The sequence below is a fragment of the Nannobrachium achirus genome (assembly GCF_963921795.1).
Source record: "Nannobrachium achirus genome assembly, chromosome: 11".
NCBI lineage: Eukaryota > Metazoa > Chordata > Actinopteri > Myctophiformes > Myctophidae > Nannobrachium > Nannobrachium achirus.
In genome coordinates, this window is record NC_137820.1 from 1507453 (window position 1) to 1525766 (window position 18314).

General features: G+C 39.4%; 1 protein-coding gene across 1 annotated transcript in view; it reads right to left on the reverse strand.

Annotated features, from left to right (window-relative positions):
- Positions 1–213: 213 nt before the first annotated feature.
- The window catches only part of LOC308293888 (CTD small phosphatase-like protein 2), a 30108-nt gene continuing 12007 nt past the window's right edge, over positions 214–18314 (reverse strand). Inside the window, exons 8-14 of the mRNA XM_080736540.1 lie at positions 16002–16113; positions 14160–14246; positions 13717–13779; positions 13420–13499; positions 11388–11514; positions 9960–10055; positions 214–1756 (exon numbers count right to left, since the gene is read on the reverse strand). Coding sequence (XP_080592666.1) covers positions 1688–1756; positions 9960–10055; positions 11388–11514; positions 13420–13499; positions 13717–13779; positions 14160–14246; positions 16002–16113 — 634 coding nt within the window. The 3' untranslated portion in view covers positions 214–1687. The remainder of the gene's footprint in view (positions 1757–9959; positions 10056–11387; positions 11515–13419; positions 13500–13716; positions 13780–14159; positions 14247–16001; positions 16114–18314) is intronic.

Sequence of the window (18314 nt, forward strand, 5' to 3'; positions counted from 1 at the left end):
TCCCAAAAGGAACCCAGAGAGTCTAGTTTTTGTCAAGTAACTTGAAAAATAACCATAAAAGCCAAGGTGAAAAAGAATCATGATAAAATCGTGTATCGTGATACAGCTTGGGAAAATATGGTGACATTGTATTTTTCCATATCGCCCACCCCTAGTTGTGGGTGACATTTATAATAATATAATCCTCATAAGGTGATACGGTACGCCTGGGTAGAAAAATGACAAGATTTTACAGTTACTTACAAAAAAAGGTACAATCCCTCAAACCCCTCCCCCCCAAAACATCTCTATGTTGAGACGCCCAAATAAAAGTCATTATGCTGCCAGTATGGCTTTGTATTCATAAGCTCTAAAATAGCATCATTTTAAGAAACATTTCTTCCCCAAAAACAGATTGTTAACGTATGGCTGCATTGCACGAGAGAAGCCTCATAATGTTATATTAGAACATAAGAGGAGAAACAACAGAAAAGCTGCTTTAAACACGTTTAGAAAAGACAGAGAATAAAAAGACATACAAAAAAAAAAAAGAAAAAAAGAAAAGAAAAGCTGTTTACAGAAACTAACATTAAAATCTTGAGGGAAAGAAATATATACGTATATATGTATGTATGTATGTATGTACGGTATGTATGTGTATACTATGTATGTATGTATGTATGTATGTACGGTATGTATGTGTATACTATGTATGTATGTATGTATGTATGTACGTACGGTATGTATGTGTATACTATGTATGTATGTATGTATGTGTGTAAGACGAGTAAGGGTCCATTTGGTTCCATTTGTACCCTCTCAGAGTCACAGCCCTGTAATGGTAGTTCAACATAAAGAGATAGATGTGTTTGTAGTCGCGTAGGTCACGTCAGAATCAAGGCGAAACACCTGGAAAAAATTGAGTCCCAAAGCATCTTCTGGTCTTGCATTCTATTCACACCACTCAAACTACCAGGTCTGAACGCAGCATAACGGCCGGTTCATACTTTCTCCCGTCAGAAAGGCCCGGTTCAACTAGAAAACGACGTCACTCCGAACTTCAGAAAAGCATCAATTAAGAGTTCAGAGCGCTGCAGAAAGTCTGAAATCTCCCACGAAAAGTTCAGTTTTGGAGAAGAGTATGGACAGACCTTTAGGGTCCATTTAGAACCCCTTAAAGGTGTGTGTGTGTGTGTGTGTGTGTGTGTGTGTGTGTACAGTAATGTGATGTATAAAACATACAGTACATACGTTGTATTCAAACCTAGATTTATATATATCTTTTTTTATGAGGCTTAATTTCAGTTTAAAGGAGTAGTTCACCCCCAAAATGACTTTTATTTTTCCTATTGATTAGTCACACCATGGAGACTTGAGTTCAATAATATTGTTTTGTATTTCGCATTTCTCAATTTCTCATTTCTAAGACACAAAAATATATATACATTATAGTAAATTTACCCCCATTGTTTCTGAATGGATTAGAGACCCAAACGCATTGGGGTCTCTATCCGGAATCAATGGGGGTACATTTATTGTAATCAAAATATTGCAAATAATACAACAATGTTTTATTGAACTCAGAGTAATCAATATGAAATAAAAAGTCATTTTGGGATCTTTAATGGTACTCTGATAAAGAGTTTAAAGAGTCTCCCAGTCCGTCTCCTCAGTCTGGAGGGAGGGGTCGGAGGTCAGAGGTCAGGGGTCAGGGGTCGGCAGGGAGCAGGTCGTGTAAACGGAAGCGGTCTCTGATGTGCGGCCGCACGTCTTCATTCTGGGAGGAGGAAGACAAGAAGAGGGTTTTATCAATGAGCAGGGGTCTTCAACGTTTTCAGGCCAAGGACCCCTTCTAGTTGAGAGAGATGAAGCAGGGACCCCTTTTAGTTGAGAGAGATGAAGCAGGGACCCCCACAACCTGTTCATAGATTCCATATAGTTTCATTGTTTGACAGCACAATCATCAGTGTATTTTGGATTCATGTCAATTTGTGTTTTCAGATATTTAACCACTTGAACCGTCAATACTTAATAAACTTGACCTTTCACTCTGTACTTAGTCTGCTCTTTTTCCCCTCTACACCAGAGCTCTTTGCCAAAAATAGCCGATCTACAAGCTCACAACGGCTCGCGCTGCGAGGCGTTGTGAGCTTGTAGATCTGCTATTTTTGGCTAAAGTTCCCAGAATATGGACACTAGGGTTCAAGTGGTTAATATAAAAAAGGAGAAAAAGAGTTTCTATCACTCAAAGATTTGGAGGACACCCTGTAGTAACTCTGGGGACCCCCTAGGGGTCCCGGACCCCCTGTTGAAGACCCCTGTTTTAGGGTCAAGGCCACTTGACCTTTGGTGTTGTCCTTTGTTTGAGGGCACAAAGGCCAAATGCCAGGGCAGGAAGGCCATCAAATAAAACAAGATTTTAGTCCAATGAAATATTTGTTGAATTTAAGGGCTAGGGATGATAATCTAATCTGCAATGAAATACTGTGGATAAATGATGGTATTTACAATCTGATCCATGCTCAGCCCTGCACCAATCAAAGTCACTGGATTGGTTTAAAGATGGGGACTCTGCTGTCTACATACACACAAGAAACCAGTGTTGGGGAAGTTACTTTGAAAGTGTAACTTGTACAGTTACAAGTAACTCACCATGGCAGTAACTTGATCAAGTTAAAGTTATACCCCTGGAGAAATGTAACTTATAAAGTTTCAAGGTACATAGCAAAAGTAACTTGAGTTACTTTTTTTCCAGCGTTAAATTGAGAATGTACATTTGGTGTACATGAAACAAAATATAATATCCTACAAAAAAAGTCACAAGCCAGCAGAAATACGCCTCTCAACTGAGTTTTATGTTTTATTTCAGCCGCGCTGTGAGCTTGTAGATCTCCTATTTTTCAATAGCTAAAGCATTCCATAATTCTAGGCCTAAATGGGTTTTTTCTTACAGGATGGTGTTATTGGGCCTGACGCACCTCCAACGGTGCCCATGGAGGACTGTGCATAGCCTGGCCAGCCATCCCACATGCTGCGTTCATTCACTCAATCCTTCCACAGTATGAGGTCTGGACTTCCTGCCATGACAGTCTAGCCTGGCCAGCCATCCCACATGCTGCGTTCATTCACTCAATCCTTCCACAGTATGAGGTCTGGACTTCCTGCCATGACAGTCTAGCCTGGCCAGCCATCCCACATGCTGCGTTCATTCACTCATTCCTTCCCCAGTATGAGGTCTGGACTTCCATCCCACATGCTGCGTTCATTCACTCATTCCTTCCCCAGTATGAGGTCTGGATTTCGGTCCATAGGCAGCTTGAAAAGTGGGCGGGAGTACTTGCCTTGACAGACAGACTCCTCTAACCAATCAGCGTAGCAAAACATCTGTCTGCAAAGTGCAGCCAATCGGAAGAACGGCAAACAAAGACGTATTTTCGGCCGTTGAGCTCCGCTAGCGCATACACCTGTTCCTTTTTAATTGTTGTAATTGATTATCAACTCTGAAATAACTGCACTTATTGATTGTTTTATTGTTTCAGTGTTAACTGTTACACTTGTTGCATCGAGGGCAGCCATTGTTGTTTTGAAAATGCTGCAGCAAACATCTACGTCACCATCTACACATGGACCAATCAGGGGAAGCTTTTCACTTGTTTTGCGGACAGCAGTTGAAACGCAGTCACTGATTGGCCCCGATCAGAACATGATCAGGGCCAATGTCTCATACTCGCTGCCTATACGCGGAAGTCCAGACCTCATACTGTGGAAGGATTGAGTGAGTGAACGCAGTATGTGGGATGGCTGGAAGTCCAGACCTCATACTGTGGAAGGATTGAGTGAGTGAACGCAGTATGTGGGATGGAAGTATGTGGGATGGAAGTCCAGACCTCATACTGTGGAAGGATTGAGTGAGTGAACGCAGTATGTGGGATGGCTCACATGCTGTATGTAGGTCACGTTTATTTAAGTATTGACGGTTCAAGTGGTTAAATATCTGAAAACACAAATTGACATGAATCCAAAATACACTGATGATTGTGCTGTCAAACAATGAAACTATATGGAATCTATGAACAGGTTGTGGGGGTCCCTGCTTCATCTCTCTCTCAACTAAGGGGTCCCTGCTTCATCTCTCTCTCAACTAAGGGGTCCCTGCTTCATCTCTCTCTCAACTAAGGGGTCCCTGCTTCATCACTCTCTCAACTAAGGGGTCCCTGCTTCATGTCTCTCTCAACTAAGGGGTCCCTGCTTCATCTCTCTCAACTAAGGGGTCCCTGCTTCATCTCTCTCTCAACTAAGGGGTCCCTGCTTCATGTCTCTCTCTCAGCTAAGGGGTCCCTGCTTCATCTCTCTCTCAACTAAGGGGTCCCTGCTTCATGTCTCTCTCAACTAAGGGGTCCCTGCTTCATCTCTCTCAACTAAGGGGTCCCTGCTTCATCTCTCTCTCAACTAAGGGGTCCCTGCTTCATGTCTCTCTCAGCTAAGGGGTCCCTGCTTCATGTCTCTCTCAACTAAGGGGTCCCTGCTTCATCTCTCTCAACTAAGGGGTCCCTGCTTCATCTCTCTCTCAACTAAGGGGTCCCTGCTTCATGTCTCTCTCAGCTAAGGGGTCCCTGCTTCATCTCTCTCAGCTAAGGGGTCCCTGCTTCATCTCTCTCTCAACTAAGGGGTCCTTGGCCTGAAAACGTTGAAGACCCCTGACTGAAACAGCCTGCATTCAACACCATCTGACTTTACATGGAATTTAGATTAGATTACTGGACAATTCTTGTTCCTGATTCTATGACATCATTGTGAACCTTCGTGCATCGATGGCCGGGTCTGATCATCACAACACCAGAGGCAGCTCCACCAATCATCATCAACGTAGATTTAATACTAAACAAGGCTCTAACTCGTTCTCCTGCTACACCATCAACATGTGGAACGCCCTTCCACAAGCCTTAAAGGAGAGCAAATCCCTAACCTCCTTCAAAACTGGTCTGAAAAGTCACCTTCAGGCGGCTGCTACTTGAAACTGATATTATCCTAGATAAAGTACTATGTTCTATTCGTCTGTCTTTCAATGTTATATGAGATACTTAAAGTGTGGTTCCTGTGGAAATAAGCCGTAAGACTCTCTAGGATCTCCTTTTAGTTGACCTTGTACCAGGGATTTGTGCTGTCATGAAACTGTACTTCTTTCTATTGCAAACTTCTAATACATTCTAAAATCAATAAATCAATGATGAGCATTTTATTCTAAAGTTTTTCAAAGGTAATGAAAACTGTAAAAATACAGCCAGAGAGATGAGTATACATTTGGCAGTGCATGAGTTAATAGTACAACAATTTACCTAAAAATACAACAATAGAACTTAAATCAGTGGTTCTCAAGCTTGGGGCCAGGACCCCACTTTGGTCCCCATATTATTTTGTGGGGTCCCCAGATGATTAGCTTAATGTATTATTATTATCTTTTTCTTTCCTCTCTCAACAGTAAACAAACCAACACACAGTATAAGTGTACACAGGGTATCTGCACATTTATAAAGTGACAATTTAAGGACTTAAGTAAGCAAGAAGTGAACAAGGTGAAAACAAGATAAATATTGTGAAAATAGCAGTTCTACATGCTCATGCTCAGATCTGCTATTTTCACAATATTTATCTGTGGAACCGAGTAATACCTACAATTCCAAGTGCTTGTCAGGGTGGGGGTCCCCCGTTCAAATATGTTTATTTTGGGGGTCACGGCCTAAAAAGGTTTCCTTAACCCATTCAGAACGGGTACACATTATTGAGTATTATTATTTTATGCTTTAACTATTGAAAAAATAGCAGATATACAAGCTCACAGCGCGGCACCGAGTGCCGTGCTGCGAGCTTGTTAATCTGCTATTTTTTTTTTAATCGTGAAAGTTTGAGACGATTTTGACCCGATTCTATAAGTGTCTTTTGAATCCTTTGAATGAAGATTTTTTGAAAAACCTATATTTCTATGTCAGCAATCTGGCCAGCCATCGTCAAAGAAAAGGTTCTTTTCACTTAACTGGAGCTCAGTTAGTCTGTTCTTGAGAGACTACTATGTCAGTAAAGAAAACCTACCATTTCCACCAGTTTCTCCAGAAAGGGGACTAAATAAACCTACCATTTCTACCAGTTTAATAAATAAACCTACCATTTCTACCAGTTTAATAAATAAACCTACCATTTCTACCAGTTTAATAAATAAAACCTACCATTTCTACCAGTTTAATAAATAAACCTACCATTTCTACCAGTTTAATAAATAAATCTATCATTTCTACCAGTTTAATAAATAAACCTACCATTTCTACCAGTTTAATAAATAAACCTACCATTTCTACCAGTTTAATAAATAAAATCTATCATTTCTACCAGTTTAATAAATAAACCTACCATTTCTACCAGTTTAATAAATAAACCTACCATTTCTACCAGTTTAATAAATAAACCTACCATTTCTACCAGTTTAATAAATAAACCTGCCATTTCTACCAGTTTAATAAATAAACCTACCATTTCTACCAGTTTAATAAATACAATCTATCATTTCTACCAGTTTAATAAATAAACCTACCATTTCTACTAGTTTAATAAATAAACCTACCATTTCTACCAGTTTAATAAATAAACCTACCATTTCTACCAGTTTAATAAATAAACCTACCATTTCTACCAGTTTAATAAATAAACCTACCATTTCTACCAGTTTAATAAATAAACCTACCATTTCTACCAGTTTAATAAATAAACCTACCATTTCTACCAGTTTAATAAATAAACCTACCATTTCTACCAGTTTAATAAATAAACCTACCATTTCTACCAGTTTAATAAATAAACCTACCATTTCTACCAGTTTAATAAATAAACCTACCATCTCCACCAGTTTAATAAATAAACCTACCATTTCTACCAGTTTAATAAATAAACCTACCATTTCTACCAGTTTAATAAATAAACCTACCATTTCTACCAGTTTAATAAATAAAATCTATCATTTCTACCAGTTTAATAAATAAACCTACCATTTCTACCAGTTTAATAAATAAACCTACCATTTCTACCAGTTTAATAAATAAACCTACCATTTCTACCAGTTTAATAAATACAATCTATCATTTCTACCAGTTTAATAAATAAACCTACCATTTCTACCAGTTTAATAAATAAACCTACCATTTCTACCAGTTTAATAAATAAACCTACCATTTCTACCAGTTTAATAAATAAACCTACCATTTCTACCAGTTTAATAAATAAACCTACCATTTCTACCAGTTTAATAAATAAACCTACCATTTCTACCAGTTTAATAAATAAACCTACCATTTCTACCAGTTTAATAAATAAACCTACCATTTCTACCAGTTTAATAAATAAATCTACCATTTCTACCAGTTTAATAAATAAACCTACCATTTCTACCAGTTTAATAAATAAACCTACCATTTCTACCAGTTTAATAAATAAACCTACCATTTCTACCAGTTTAATAAATAAACCTACCATTTCTACGAGTTTAATAAATAAACCTACCATTTCTACCAGTTTAATAAATAAACCTACCATTTCTACCAGTTTAATAAATAAAATCTATCATTTCTACCAGTTTAATAAATAAACCTACCATTTCTACCAGTTTAATAAATAAACCTACCATTTCTACCAGTTTAATAAATAAACCTACCATTTCTACCAGTTTAATAAATACAATCTATCATTTCTACCAGTTTAATAAATAAACCTACCATTTCTACCAGTTTAATAAATAAACCTACCATTTCTACCAGTTTAATAAATAAACCTACCATTTCTACCAGTTTAATAAATAAACCTACCATTTCTACCAGTTTAATAAATAAACCTACCATTTCTACCAGTTTAATAAATAAACCTACCATTTCTACCAGTTTAATAAATAAACCTACCATTTCTACCAGTTTAATAAATAAACCTACCATTTCTACCAGTTTAATAAATAAACCTACCATTTCTACCAGTTTAATAAATAAACCTACCATTTCTACCAGTTTAATAAATAAACCTACCATCTCCACCAGTTTAATAAATAAACCTACCATTTCTACCAGTTTAATAAATAAACCTACCATTTCTACCAGTTTAATAAATAAAACTACCATTTCTACCAGTTTAATAAATAAACCTACCATTTCTACCAGTTTAATAAATAAAATCTATCATTTCTACCAGTTTAATAAATAAACCTACCATTTCTACCAGTTTAATAAATAAACCTACCATTTCTACCAGTTTAATAAATAAAATCTATCATTTCTACCAGTTTAATAAATACAATCTATCATTTCTACCAGTTTAATAAATAAACCTACCATTTCTACCAGTTTAATAAATAAACCTACCATTTCTACCAGTTTAATAAATAAACCTACCATTTCTACCAGTTTAATAAATAAACCTACCATTTCTACCAGTTTAATAAATAAACCTACCATTTCTACCAGTTTAATAAATAAACCTACCATTTCTACCAGTTTAATAAATAAACCTACCATTTCTACCAGTTTAATAAATAAACCTACCATTTCTACCAGTTTAATAAATAAACCTACCATTTCTACCAGTTTAATAAATAAACCTACCATCTCCACCAGTTTAATAAATAAACCTACCATTTCTACCAGTTTAATAAATAAACCTACCATTTCTACCAGTTTAATAAATAAATCTACCATTTCTACCAGTTTAATAAATAAACCTACCATTTCTACCAGTTTAATAAATAAACCTACCATTTCTACCAGTTTAATAAATAAACCTACCATTTCTACCAGTTTAATAAATAAACCTACCATTTCTACCAGTTTAATAAATAAACCTACCATCTCCACCAGTTTAATAAATAAACCTACCATTTCTACCAGTTTAATAAATAAACCTACCATTTCCACCAGTTTAATAAATAAACCTACCATTTCTACCAGTTTAATAAATAAAACTACCATTTCCACCAGTTTAATAAATAAACCTACCATTTCCACCAGTTTAATAAATAAACCTACCATTTCTACCAGTTTAATAAATAAACCTACCATTTCTACCAGTTTAATAAATATACCTACCATTTCTACCAGTTTAATAAATAAACCTATCATTTCTACCAGTTTAATAAATAAACCTACCATTTCCACCAGTTTAATAAATAAACCTACCATTTCTACCAGTTTAATAAATAAACCTACCATTTCTACCAGTGTAATAAATAAACCTACCATTTCTACCAGTGTAATAAATAAACCTACCATTTCTACCAGTTTAATAAATAAACCTACCATTTCTACCAGTTTAATAAATAAACCTACCATTTCTACCAGTTTAATAAATAAACCTACCATTTCCACCAGTTTAATAAATAAACCTACCATTTCCACCAGTTTAATAAATAAACCTACCATTTCCACCAGTTTAATAAATAAACCTACCATTTCCACCAGTTTAATAAATAAACCTACCATTTCTACCAGTTTAATAAATAAACCTACCATTTCTACCAGTGTAATAAATAAACCTACCATTTCTACCAGTTTAATAAATAAACCTACCATCTCCACCAGTTTAATAAATAAACCTACCATTTCTACCAGTTTAATAAATAAACCTACCATTTCTACCAGTGTAATAAATAAACCTACCATCTCCACCAGTTTAATAAATAAACCTACCATTTCTACCAGTTTAATAAATAAACCTACCATTTCTACCAGTTTAATAAATAAACCTACCATTTCTACCAGTTTAATAAATAAACCTACCATTTCTACCAGTTTAATAAATAAACCTACCATTCCTACCAGTGTAATAAATAAACCTACCATCTCTACCAGTGTAATAAATAAACCTACCATTTCTACCAGTTTAATAAATAAACCTACCATCTCTACCAGTGTAATAAATAAACCTACCATTTCTACCAGTGTAATAAATAAACCTACCATCTCCACCAGTTTCTCCAGAAAGGGCACCAGCTTCAGAAGCTCCTGGTCGTTCCTGTCCATAAACCAGCTCTCAATGGGGATGCCGTTGGAGAGCTGCAAAACATGGACAGGATCAAAAAGATCAACACTTAGATAACTTATATTATCCCCCTGTATTATGCTTAAATAAGAAATGTTTTCTTTTCTGGCTAAAAGGTACATTTTAGACATGAGGTGGGGGCTCCGAGTAGGTTTTCAAAATCTTACAACTGTCTTTATTTTGGTGAGTAGTAGGGCATTCACCAATAGTGATTTTTAGTATTCGAATTATTCAACCTCAAAGTATTCGAATAGTCGAATATTCGACAGGACTGGCCAAACTGTCAAATATTAAGTAAGCAAAAGCTCTGACATCACTGGGATGTCAGGAGAACCACACACAAAAAAAAGTCCCTTTTATGCCCATATATGGAGATCCCTGATGTCATAAATATTAAGCCCATATCTAACAGGACTTCATATGGGAATGCCCATATATGGAGGCCAAATACCACACTAACATAGTCCATATATGGCCAAGACAGCCCATATCTGTGTGGCTGGTTGACAGACAGGGATCTCCATGTATGGGCATAAAAGGGTATGATGTCAGATGTCATAAACATCATAGGACTTTCACATAACGAATAACTGAGTAAGCATGTTTGGGCTCTCACAGCATATCTCCATATACAGTACATGGATCTCCATATATGGGTACCAGAGGTCTCCATATATGGGTAACTGGTCCGATATACATCACTGGACAGATGGCCAAGACCCATGTTGCTTGTTGCCCTGAGGCATCTAACTAAACTCAGCACAAAAAGAAAGTAAACTTGACTTGGGTACATTATATCTCCCCTTTAATAATACCAATTTGTATTGTGTTTTATATCATTTTCATCGTTGATTCGTCACCTTTATAACGAGGTACAGCTTGTAAGCATCCGGCATTCGAGGCATGAGCTACACAGCCAAACGTGTGGGTAGCGCCGACCAAGATTTTACCAAAATGGCTTGCAATGCTGCTGGCATTTACTCTCATTTTGGGCTTCCCTGACACTGAGCTTAACATTAACAAAGTGTAAAAATGGCCAAAATGTGTTGCTTTTTTTTCCTTTATCTTATTACTGTGGGAGAGCGCAATCATTCAATGCTCCAAGCAACAAAGGTGAACACCAAGTATTGCAGGCCTGCCAGGCCATTTGGACCATTTTTGGAGGAGCGCTACCCACACGTCTGGCTGTGTTGCTCATTCCACGAATGCCTGATCCTTACAATTACAAACTGTACCTTGTTGTGAAGGTGACGAGTCATTTATATAATATAAAACAGTGAATATAATCAGTACTGTATATGATATAAACTAGTTATAAATAAATACAATAATTCATACAAAAGTACCTGATAGGCGAAGGCTTGAGGTGAGTTGTCGATGATGATGGTCTTGGAAAGGTCGCGACCCAGGATGTTGAGGTCTTTGATGTAGTTCCCCTGAACGCACACACAGTGCTCCCTGAAGAGCCGGTGTCTGATTGGACACAGCAAGGGTCAGGCAGCCAATCACAACAACACAGCAAGGGTTCAGCAGCCAATCACAAGGACAGAACACTGTTTCAGCATCCAATCACACACATGAAAACATCCAAGCCAACCAATCAGTAACAGGGAGATCCCTGTAACTGTTTGGTCGTTATGAAAGTTTCATGTCACAGTTTTTTGTGATCAAAATAACAGCGATTCACAATATTATGACTTTAACCAGTAAGACTCCCTAATCGGGAGATAAGCGACCGTCAGGTCGCAGCGTGATTTTTGGCCAAAATGTGTAGGAGCAGTGTCCAAAAATGTGTTTGAAAAAATCGGCCTGATGGTGGCGCTCTACGGGACAGATCCATGTTGATGACATGAGTGTAGAGATACTGTGTAGCGATTTGCGTGATTTTAGGGCAAAATCTGTAGTAGTGTCCAAAAATGTGTTTAAAAAAATCGGCCTGAAGGTGGCGCTAAATGTGACAGATCCATGTTGATGAGATGAGTGTAGACATACTGAGTACCGATTTGCGTGATTGCGACCGTCAGGTCGCACTTACTATCAAAACCTCCACAAAGTGTAAGTCCGTCCGTCAGTCCGTCAGTCTGTCTGTCACACCTCACACGTCACACTCTTGCCCTGCTCATATCTCCGCAACCATTGCCCCGATCCATGCCAAATTTTGCACACACGTTCCTTGCCTGCCAAACTACAACCTCCAAGGACCCCCGGAGCTCCAGGGACCCCCAGGTCCCTGGGGGACCCCCAGATGTAAAAAATGACCAAATGTGCAAAAATGACCAAATGACCACCCCAACGGGGCTGCTCACGGGGAATTCCCGGGGACCACCGACTCCTGGTACTCCAGAACGGATGCAAAAGTGGTGGCGCCCCCAGTGGAGGACCCCCTCCACTGCAGCTCACATAAAATGCCGTAACTCCGGCTAGGAGCGTCCGGGAGAGCCGGGGCCGGTACCTATTCGTCCGCCAAGGCAACGCGGACACCCCACCCCTCATTTCTCACATGCCCCTCTTCTAGCGCCACCATGAGGCCGATTCTTGCAAAACACATTTTTGGACACTGCTCCTACAGATTTTGCCCTAAAATCACACAAATCGGTACACACTATGTCTACATGTCCCCCTACACCCAGGAACCAATGCCACTTACAGCCCTCTTTGTGTATACATGTCACCTGACGGTCGCTTATCTCCCGATTAGGGAGTCTTACTGGTTTTAGGGCATTTGTAGGAGCAGTGTCCAAAAATGTGTTTGCAAGAATCAGCCTCATGGTGGCGCTAGAAGAGGACCATGTGAGAATTGTTTGGGTGGAGGTTGTGGTTTAGCAGGCAAGGAGTGTGTGTGCAAAATTTGGCATGGATCGGGGCAGCGGTTGCGGAGATATGAGCAGGGCAAAAGTGTGACGTGTGACAGACTGACAGACTGACTGACTGACGGACAGCTGGTCGAGGTTTTGATAGTAACTGCGACCTGACGGTCGCAATCAACATATCCCCGACATCCATTATTCTGGGGCAGAACGTTTGCTGATTGGCTGTTGCCACTGGCAAGGAGATTTGGTAGAGAGTGAAAAAAAATTTAAAAGACTATCAAAGTACGTTATTTACATTTGACCCATTATAGATTTTACTGCTACCAGATATGCAGCTCGGCAAATAAAAGGTGAATTTATCCCAGTGCATGACGGAGGACGATATCAAGATAAAGTGAAATCTCCGAGATTTGAAAATCGAAAGAGTTTTTTATCACGTTTATCGTCCAATCCATAGTTTCATGTCATGGTTTTAAACCATGTGTGTGTCGCGCGCACACACACACGCGCACGCACGCACGCACGCACGCACGCACGCACGCACACACGCACACACACACACACTAACCTGACCAGCAGTTTCTTGGGGTCGAGGATGTTCAGTAACTTGTCAGCGTAAACCTTCTTAGAAGCTGTGAACAGAATGATCTGAACACAACAACTCACTGTGAACACAATGATCTGAACACAACAACACAATGAACACTATGATCTGAACACAGTGATCTGAACACAACAACTCAATGAACACTATGATCTGAACACAGTGATCTGAACACAACAACTCAATGAACAGAACAACTCAATGAACACATATCTGTGGATTATTTGCTCTTTCAAATAGTTTTCTTGTTTTTTATCTCACCTCGTACATCTGTGCCATGCGCTCCAGAAACTCACGGAAGAACGGCCTCAAACGCACATAGACCTTCAAAATAAAACAAACAAACGCACATAGACCTTCAAAATAAAACAAACAAACGCACATAGACCTTCAGAATAAAACAAACAAACACACATAGACCTTCAGAATAAAACAAACAAACGCACATAGACCTTCAAAATAAAACAAACAAACGCACATAGACCTTCAGAATAAAACAAACAAACGCACATAGACCTTCAGAATAAAACAAACAAACGCACATAGACCTTCAAAATAAAGGGTTAGTCCTACCTGGTAGATTATATAAGACAGTAGGATAATGTTAGTCCTACCTGGTATATTATATAAGACAGTAGGATAATGTTACCTGGTAGATGTTAGTCCTACTATATAATAAGACAGTAGGATAATGTTAGTCCTACCTGGTAGATGACATCCTGGAACAGAACAGGGAAAGTGAGAGCAGCATCTTCTAACTGGTTCAGACTGCAGTGGACCAGAGTCTCATCCTGAGAGGAGAGGAGAGGAGAGGTTATGATCTAAAATGATTCCATCTGTTCATTTAGCATTGTTCTTCTAATCTAACTGCTTCAGACTGCAGTGGACCAGAGTCTCATCCTGAGAGGAGAGGAGAGGAGAGGAGAGGAGAGGAGAGGAGAGGTTATGATCTAAAATGATTCCATCTGTTCATTTAGCATTGTTCTTCTAATCTAACTGCTTCAGACAGCAGTGGACCAGAGTCTCATCCTGAGAGGAGAGGAGAGGAGAGGAGAGGAGAGGAGAGGAGGGGAGAGGAGAGGAGAGGAGAGGAGGGGAGAGGAGAGGTTATGATCTAAAATGATTCCATCTGTTCATTTAGCATTGTTCTTCTAATCTAACTGCTTCAGACAGCAGTGGACCAGAGTCTCATCCTGAGAGGAGAGGAGAGGAGAGGAGAGGAGAGGAGAGGAGAGGTTATGATCTAAAATGATTCCATCTGTTCATTTAGCATTGTTCTTCTAATCTAACTGCTTCAGACAGCAGTGGACCAGAGTTTCATCCTGAGAGGAGAGGAGAGGAGAGGAGAGGAGGGGAGGGGAGGGGAGGGGAGGGGAGAGGAGAGGAGAGGAGAGGAGAGGAGGGGAGGGGAGAGGAGAGGAGAGGAGAGGAGAGGAGAGGAGAGGAGAGGAGGGGAGGGGAGGGGAGAGGAGAGGAGGGGAGGGGAGAGGAGAGGAGAGGAGAGGAGAGGAGAGGAGAGGAGAGGAGAGGAGGAGAGGAGAGGGGAGGAGAGGTTATGATCTAAAATGATTCCATCTGTTCATTTAGCATTGTTCTTCTAATCTAACTGCTTCAGACAGCAGTGGACCAGAGTCTCATCCTGAGAGGAGAGGAGAGGAGAGGAGAGGAGAGGAGAGGAGAGGAGAGGAGAGGAGAGGAGAGGAGAGGAGAGGAGCATTGTTCTTCTAATCTAACTGCTTCAGACAGCAGTGGACCAGAGTCTCATCCTGAGAGGAGAGGAGAGGAGAGGAGAGGAGAGGAGAGGAGAGGAGAGGAGAGGAGAGGAGAGGAGAGGAGAGGAGAGGGGAGGAGCATTGTTCTTCTAATCTAACTGCTTCAGACTGCAGTGGACCAGAGTCTCATCCTGAGAGGAGAGGAGAGGAGAGGAGAGGAGAGGAGAGGAGAGGAGAGGAGCTTCAGACTGCAGTGGACCAGAGTTTCATCCTAAATTCTCCTGTGTTTACCATCTGTTCACTTATCATTGTTCCTTTTTTTCATGTTATCTTTTTACAATACAAAACATTTAAACACCATCCTGGTCTTAAACTGTTAGAATAATAGATCTGACAGACTAGTCTCATCAGGACTAATAGATGTAATAGAGTAGTCTTAGACTAATAGATCTAACAGACTACTCATAGATGTAACAGAGTAGTCTTAGACTAATAGATCTAACAGGCTACTCATAGATGTAACAGACCTACCAGGTCCAGCACTAAGGAGAACTCCGGTGTGCTCCGTGTTTTCAGAGGTAAGGCAGGTTTGATCTAACAGACTACTAATAGATGTAACAGACTACTAATAGATGTAACAGACTACTAATAGATGTAACAGACTACTAATAGATGTAACAGACTACTAATAGATGTAACAGACTAGTCTTAAACTAACAGATGTAACAGACCTACCAGGTCCAGCACTAATAGATGTAACAGACCTACCAGGTCCAGCACTAATAGATGTAACAGACCTACCAGGTCCAGCACTAATAGATGTAACAGACCTACCAGGTCCAGCACTAAGGAGAACTCCGGTGTGCTCCGTGTTTTCAGAGGTAAGGCAGGTTTGCGAGTCAGCTGTTCCTCTGTGAGCCGAGGAATGTGTTTGATGAAGAAAAACCTTCAACAGAAAGCAGAGAAATAGAGAAAAACACTGTCATAACATAATACATCCCTCTGCCTAATAGACATTCATAAACACCGTCATAACATAATACATCCCTCTACCTAATAGACATTCATAAACACTGTTATAACATAATACATCCCTCTACCTAATAGACATTCATAAACACTGTCATAACATAATACATCCCTCTACCTAATAGACATTCATAAACACTGTCATAACAGAATACATCCCTCTGCCTACTGTAGAAAAAAACTGTCCAGTGTTTCCCCTACATGCATTAAGCAGCGGCGGGCCGCCGCTGCTTCAAATCCGGCTGCCACTGTATGATTTTCACTTTTTTTTTTTTTTTTTTTTTAAGATTTTTTTTTATTTTTTTTTTTTAGATTTTTTCCCCCCCACAACAATGTAGCGCTCATGTGAAGCATAGCGTTCTAACTTCTCTCGCTTACATACGGTTGGAAGGAGATGTATATGTCTAGTTTCTCCCCCTCCCCTCTCATTCATCCACTCGGTCAGTCAGGCTGGGCAGCAGCCTCGTCGCGCTGAGCACCTCTGATTCTGAGCTGACTACGTCTTTGCCCCTCGTTAGCATATTTGCAACTGGTGTGTACAATTAGAAGATTTGGGCTGTGGATAAAAGCAGTGCCCCACGTGTTTGAATCATGTAGTTTACCGCTGTTGGGCAATAGTAGGCTTACTTGTCTCATGCTAATGAGAGCTAAGTGCTAACACGGTTGTCATTCACTCACTGGTTAGATGTGGAATAGAAACGAGGGATGCATCAACACCACTGTCATTAGGCAACAAACATTTTTGACTAGAAAATAAACTTTGCTACATGCACACACAGAGTGTGTGTAGCAGTGGTGTAAAGTAACTAGTAGTCTACATTTACTTTACAAGTACTATACTTAAGTACTTCTACTCCACTACATTTATGACATGATGGCTATATGCAAATAGCCGATCTACAAGCTCACAAAGTGACGTGTTGTGAGCTTGTAGAGCTTGCAGATCTGCTATTTTTATAGGATTTTAATTTTTTTATACATTTGGAAACTGTTATTATGATTACTGAGAACTTTTAGTTCTTACGTTTATTTTGACACCAATACTTTTGTACCTTTACTTATTCCACTACATATTTTATTCCAGACATCTACTTGTAAGTTGTAACACAGTATGTCTACATTAGAATGTTGATACTGTACTTTTTCCACCACTGGTGAGTAGGATTGGTTCTCAAAGTGGGGTCCCGGGACCCCGAGGGGTCCTTGAGGGAGTTCCAGGGGGTCCCCAGGCCCCAGCCAAATGATAAATAGTTATGAACTAAATAGACCCTTATGGGTCTGTAGCGCAGAAGCAAATGGCCCCGTTCGCAATTCTCCCCCACTCCTTCAGCTTCTGGCTAGGGGAAACACTGCTGTCATGACAACATAACAACATAATAAATCTCTCTAACTACAGTAGGACCAGTCTTTACTGAAGAGTCCAACAGAAGACTCTTCTTTTTCTTTTTAAAAAAGTGTTTTACTGTAGAGTCTAATAAATTAGTCCATCTTTAAGACACAAGGGTTAAAGCCAAAAGAAATCCCACGACTGAAATGTATGTTCAGATCATGTCCCAATATGTGATTTTTGAAACACACCAATATTTGGGGCGTTTTCTTTAAGTTGTGAACTGCCTTCACTGAATCCATGCTTCATTTTATAGAAGTATCTTCTGTTGTTCTGTTGTATTCTGTTGCTAGTCTGGACAATTCAAATACTCTGATCTTGAAATTATGCTTTTTTAGTTTGGAGATCACATGACTAGCGTTTTGACGACTCATTCACGTCGCGGCCATCGCTACACCTCCCCCTTATGTATTTATATTTCATTTTGCGAATCTGCACTGATCTCAGAAACATCCTCTATGGAATCTGCACTGATCTTAGACACATCCTCTATGGAATCTGCACTGATCTCAGAAACATCCCCTATGGAATCTGCACTGATCTCAGAAACATCCTCTATGGAATCTGCACTGATCTTAGACACATCCTCTATGGAATCTGCACTGATCTTAGACACATCCTCTATGGAATCTGCACTGATCTTAGACACATCCCCTATGGAATCTGCACTGATCTTAGACACATCCCCTATGGAATCTGCACTGATCTCAGAAACATCCTCTATGGAATCT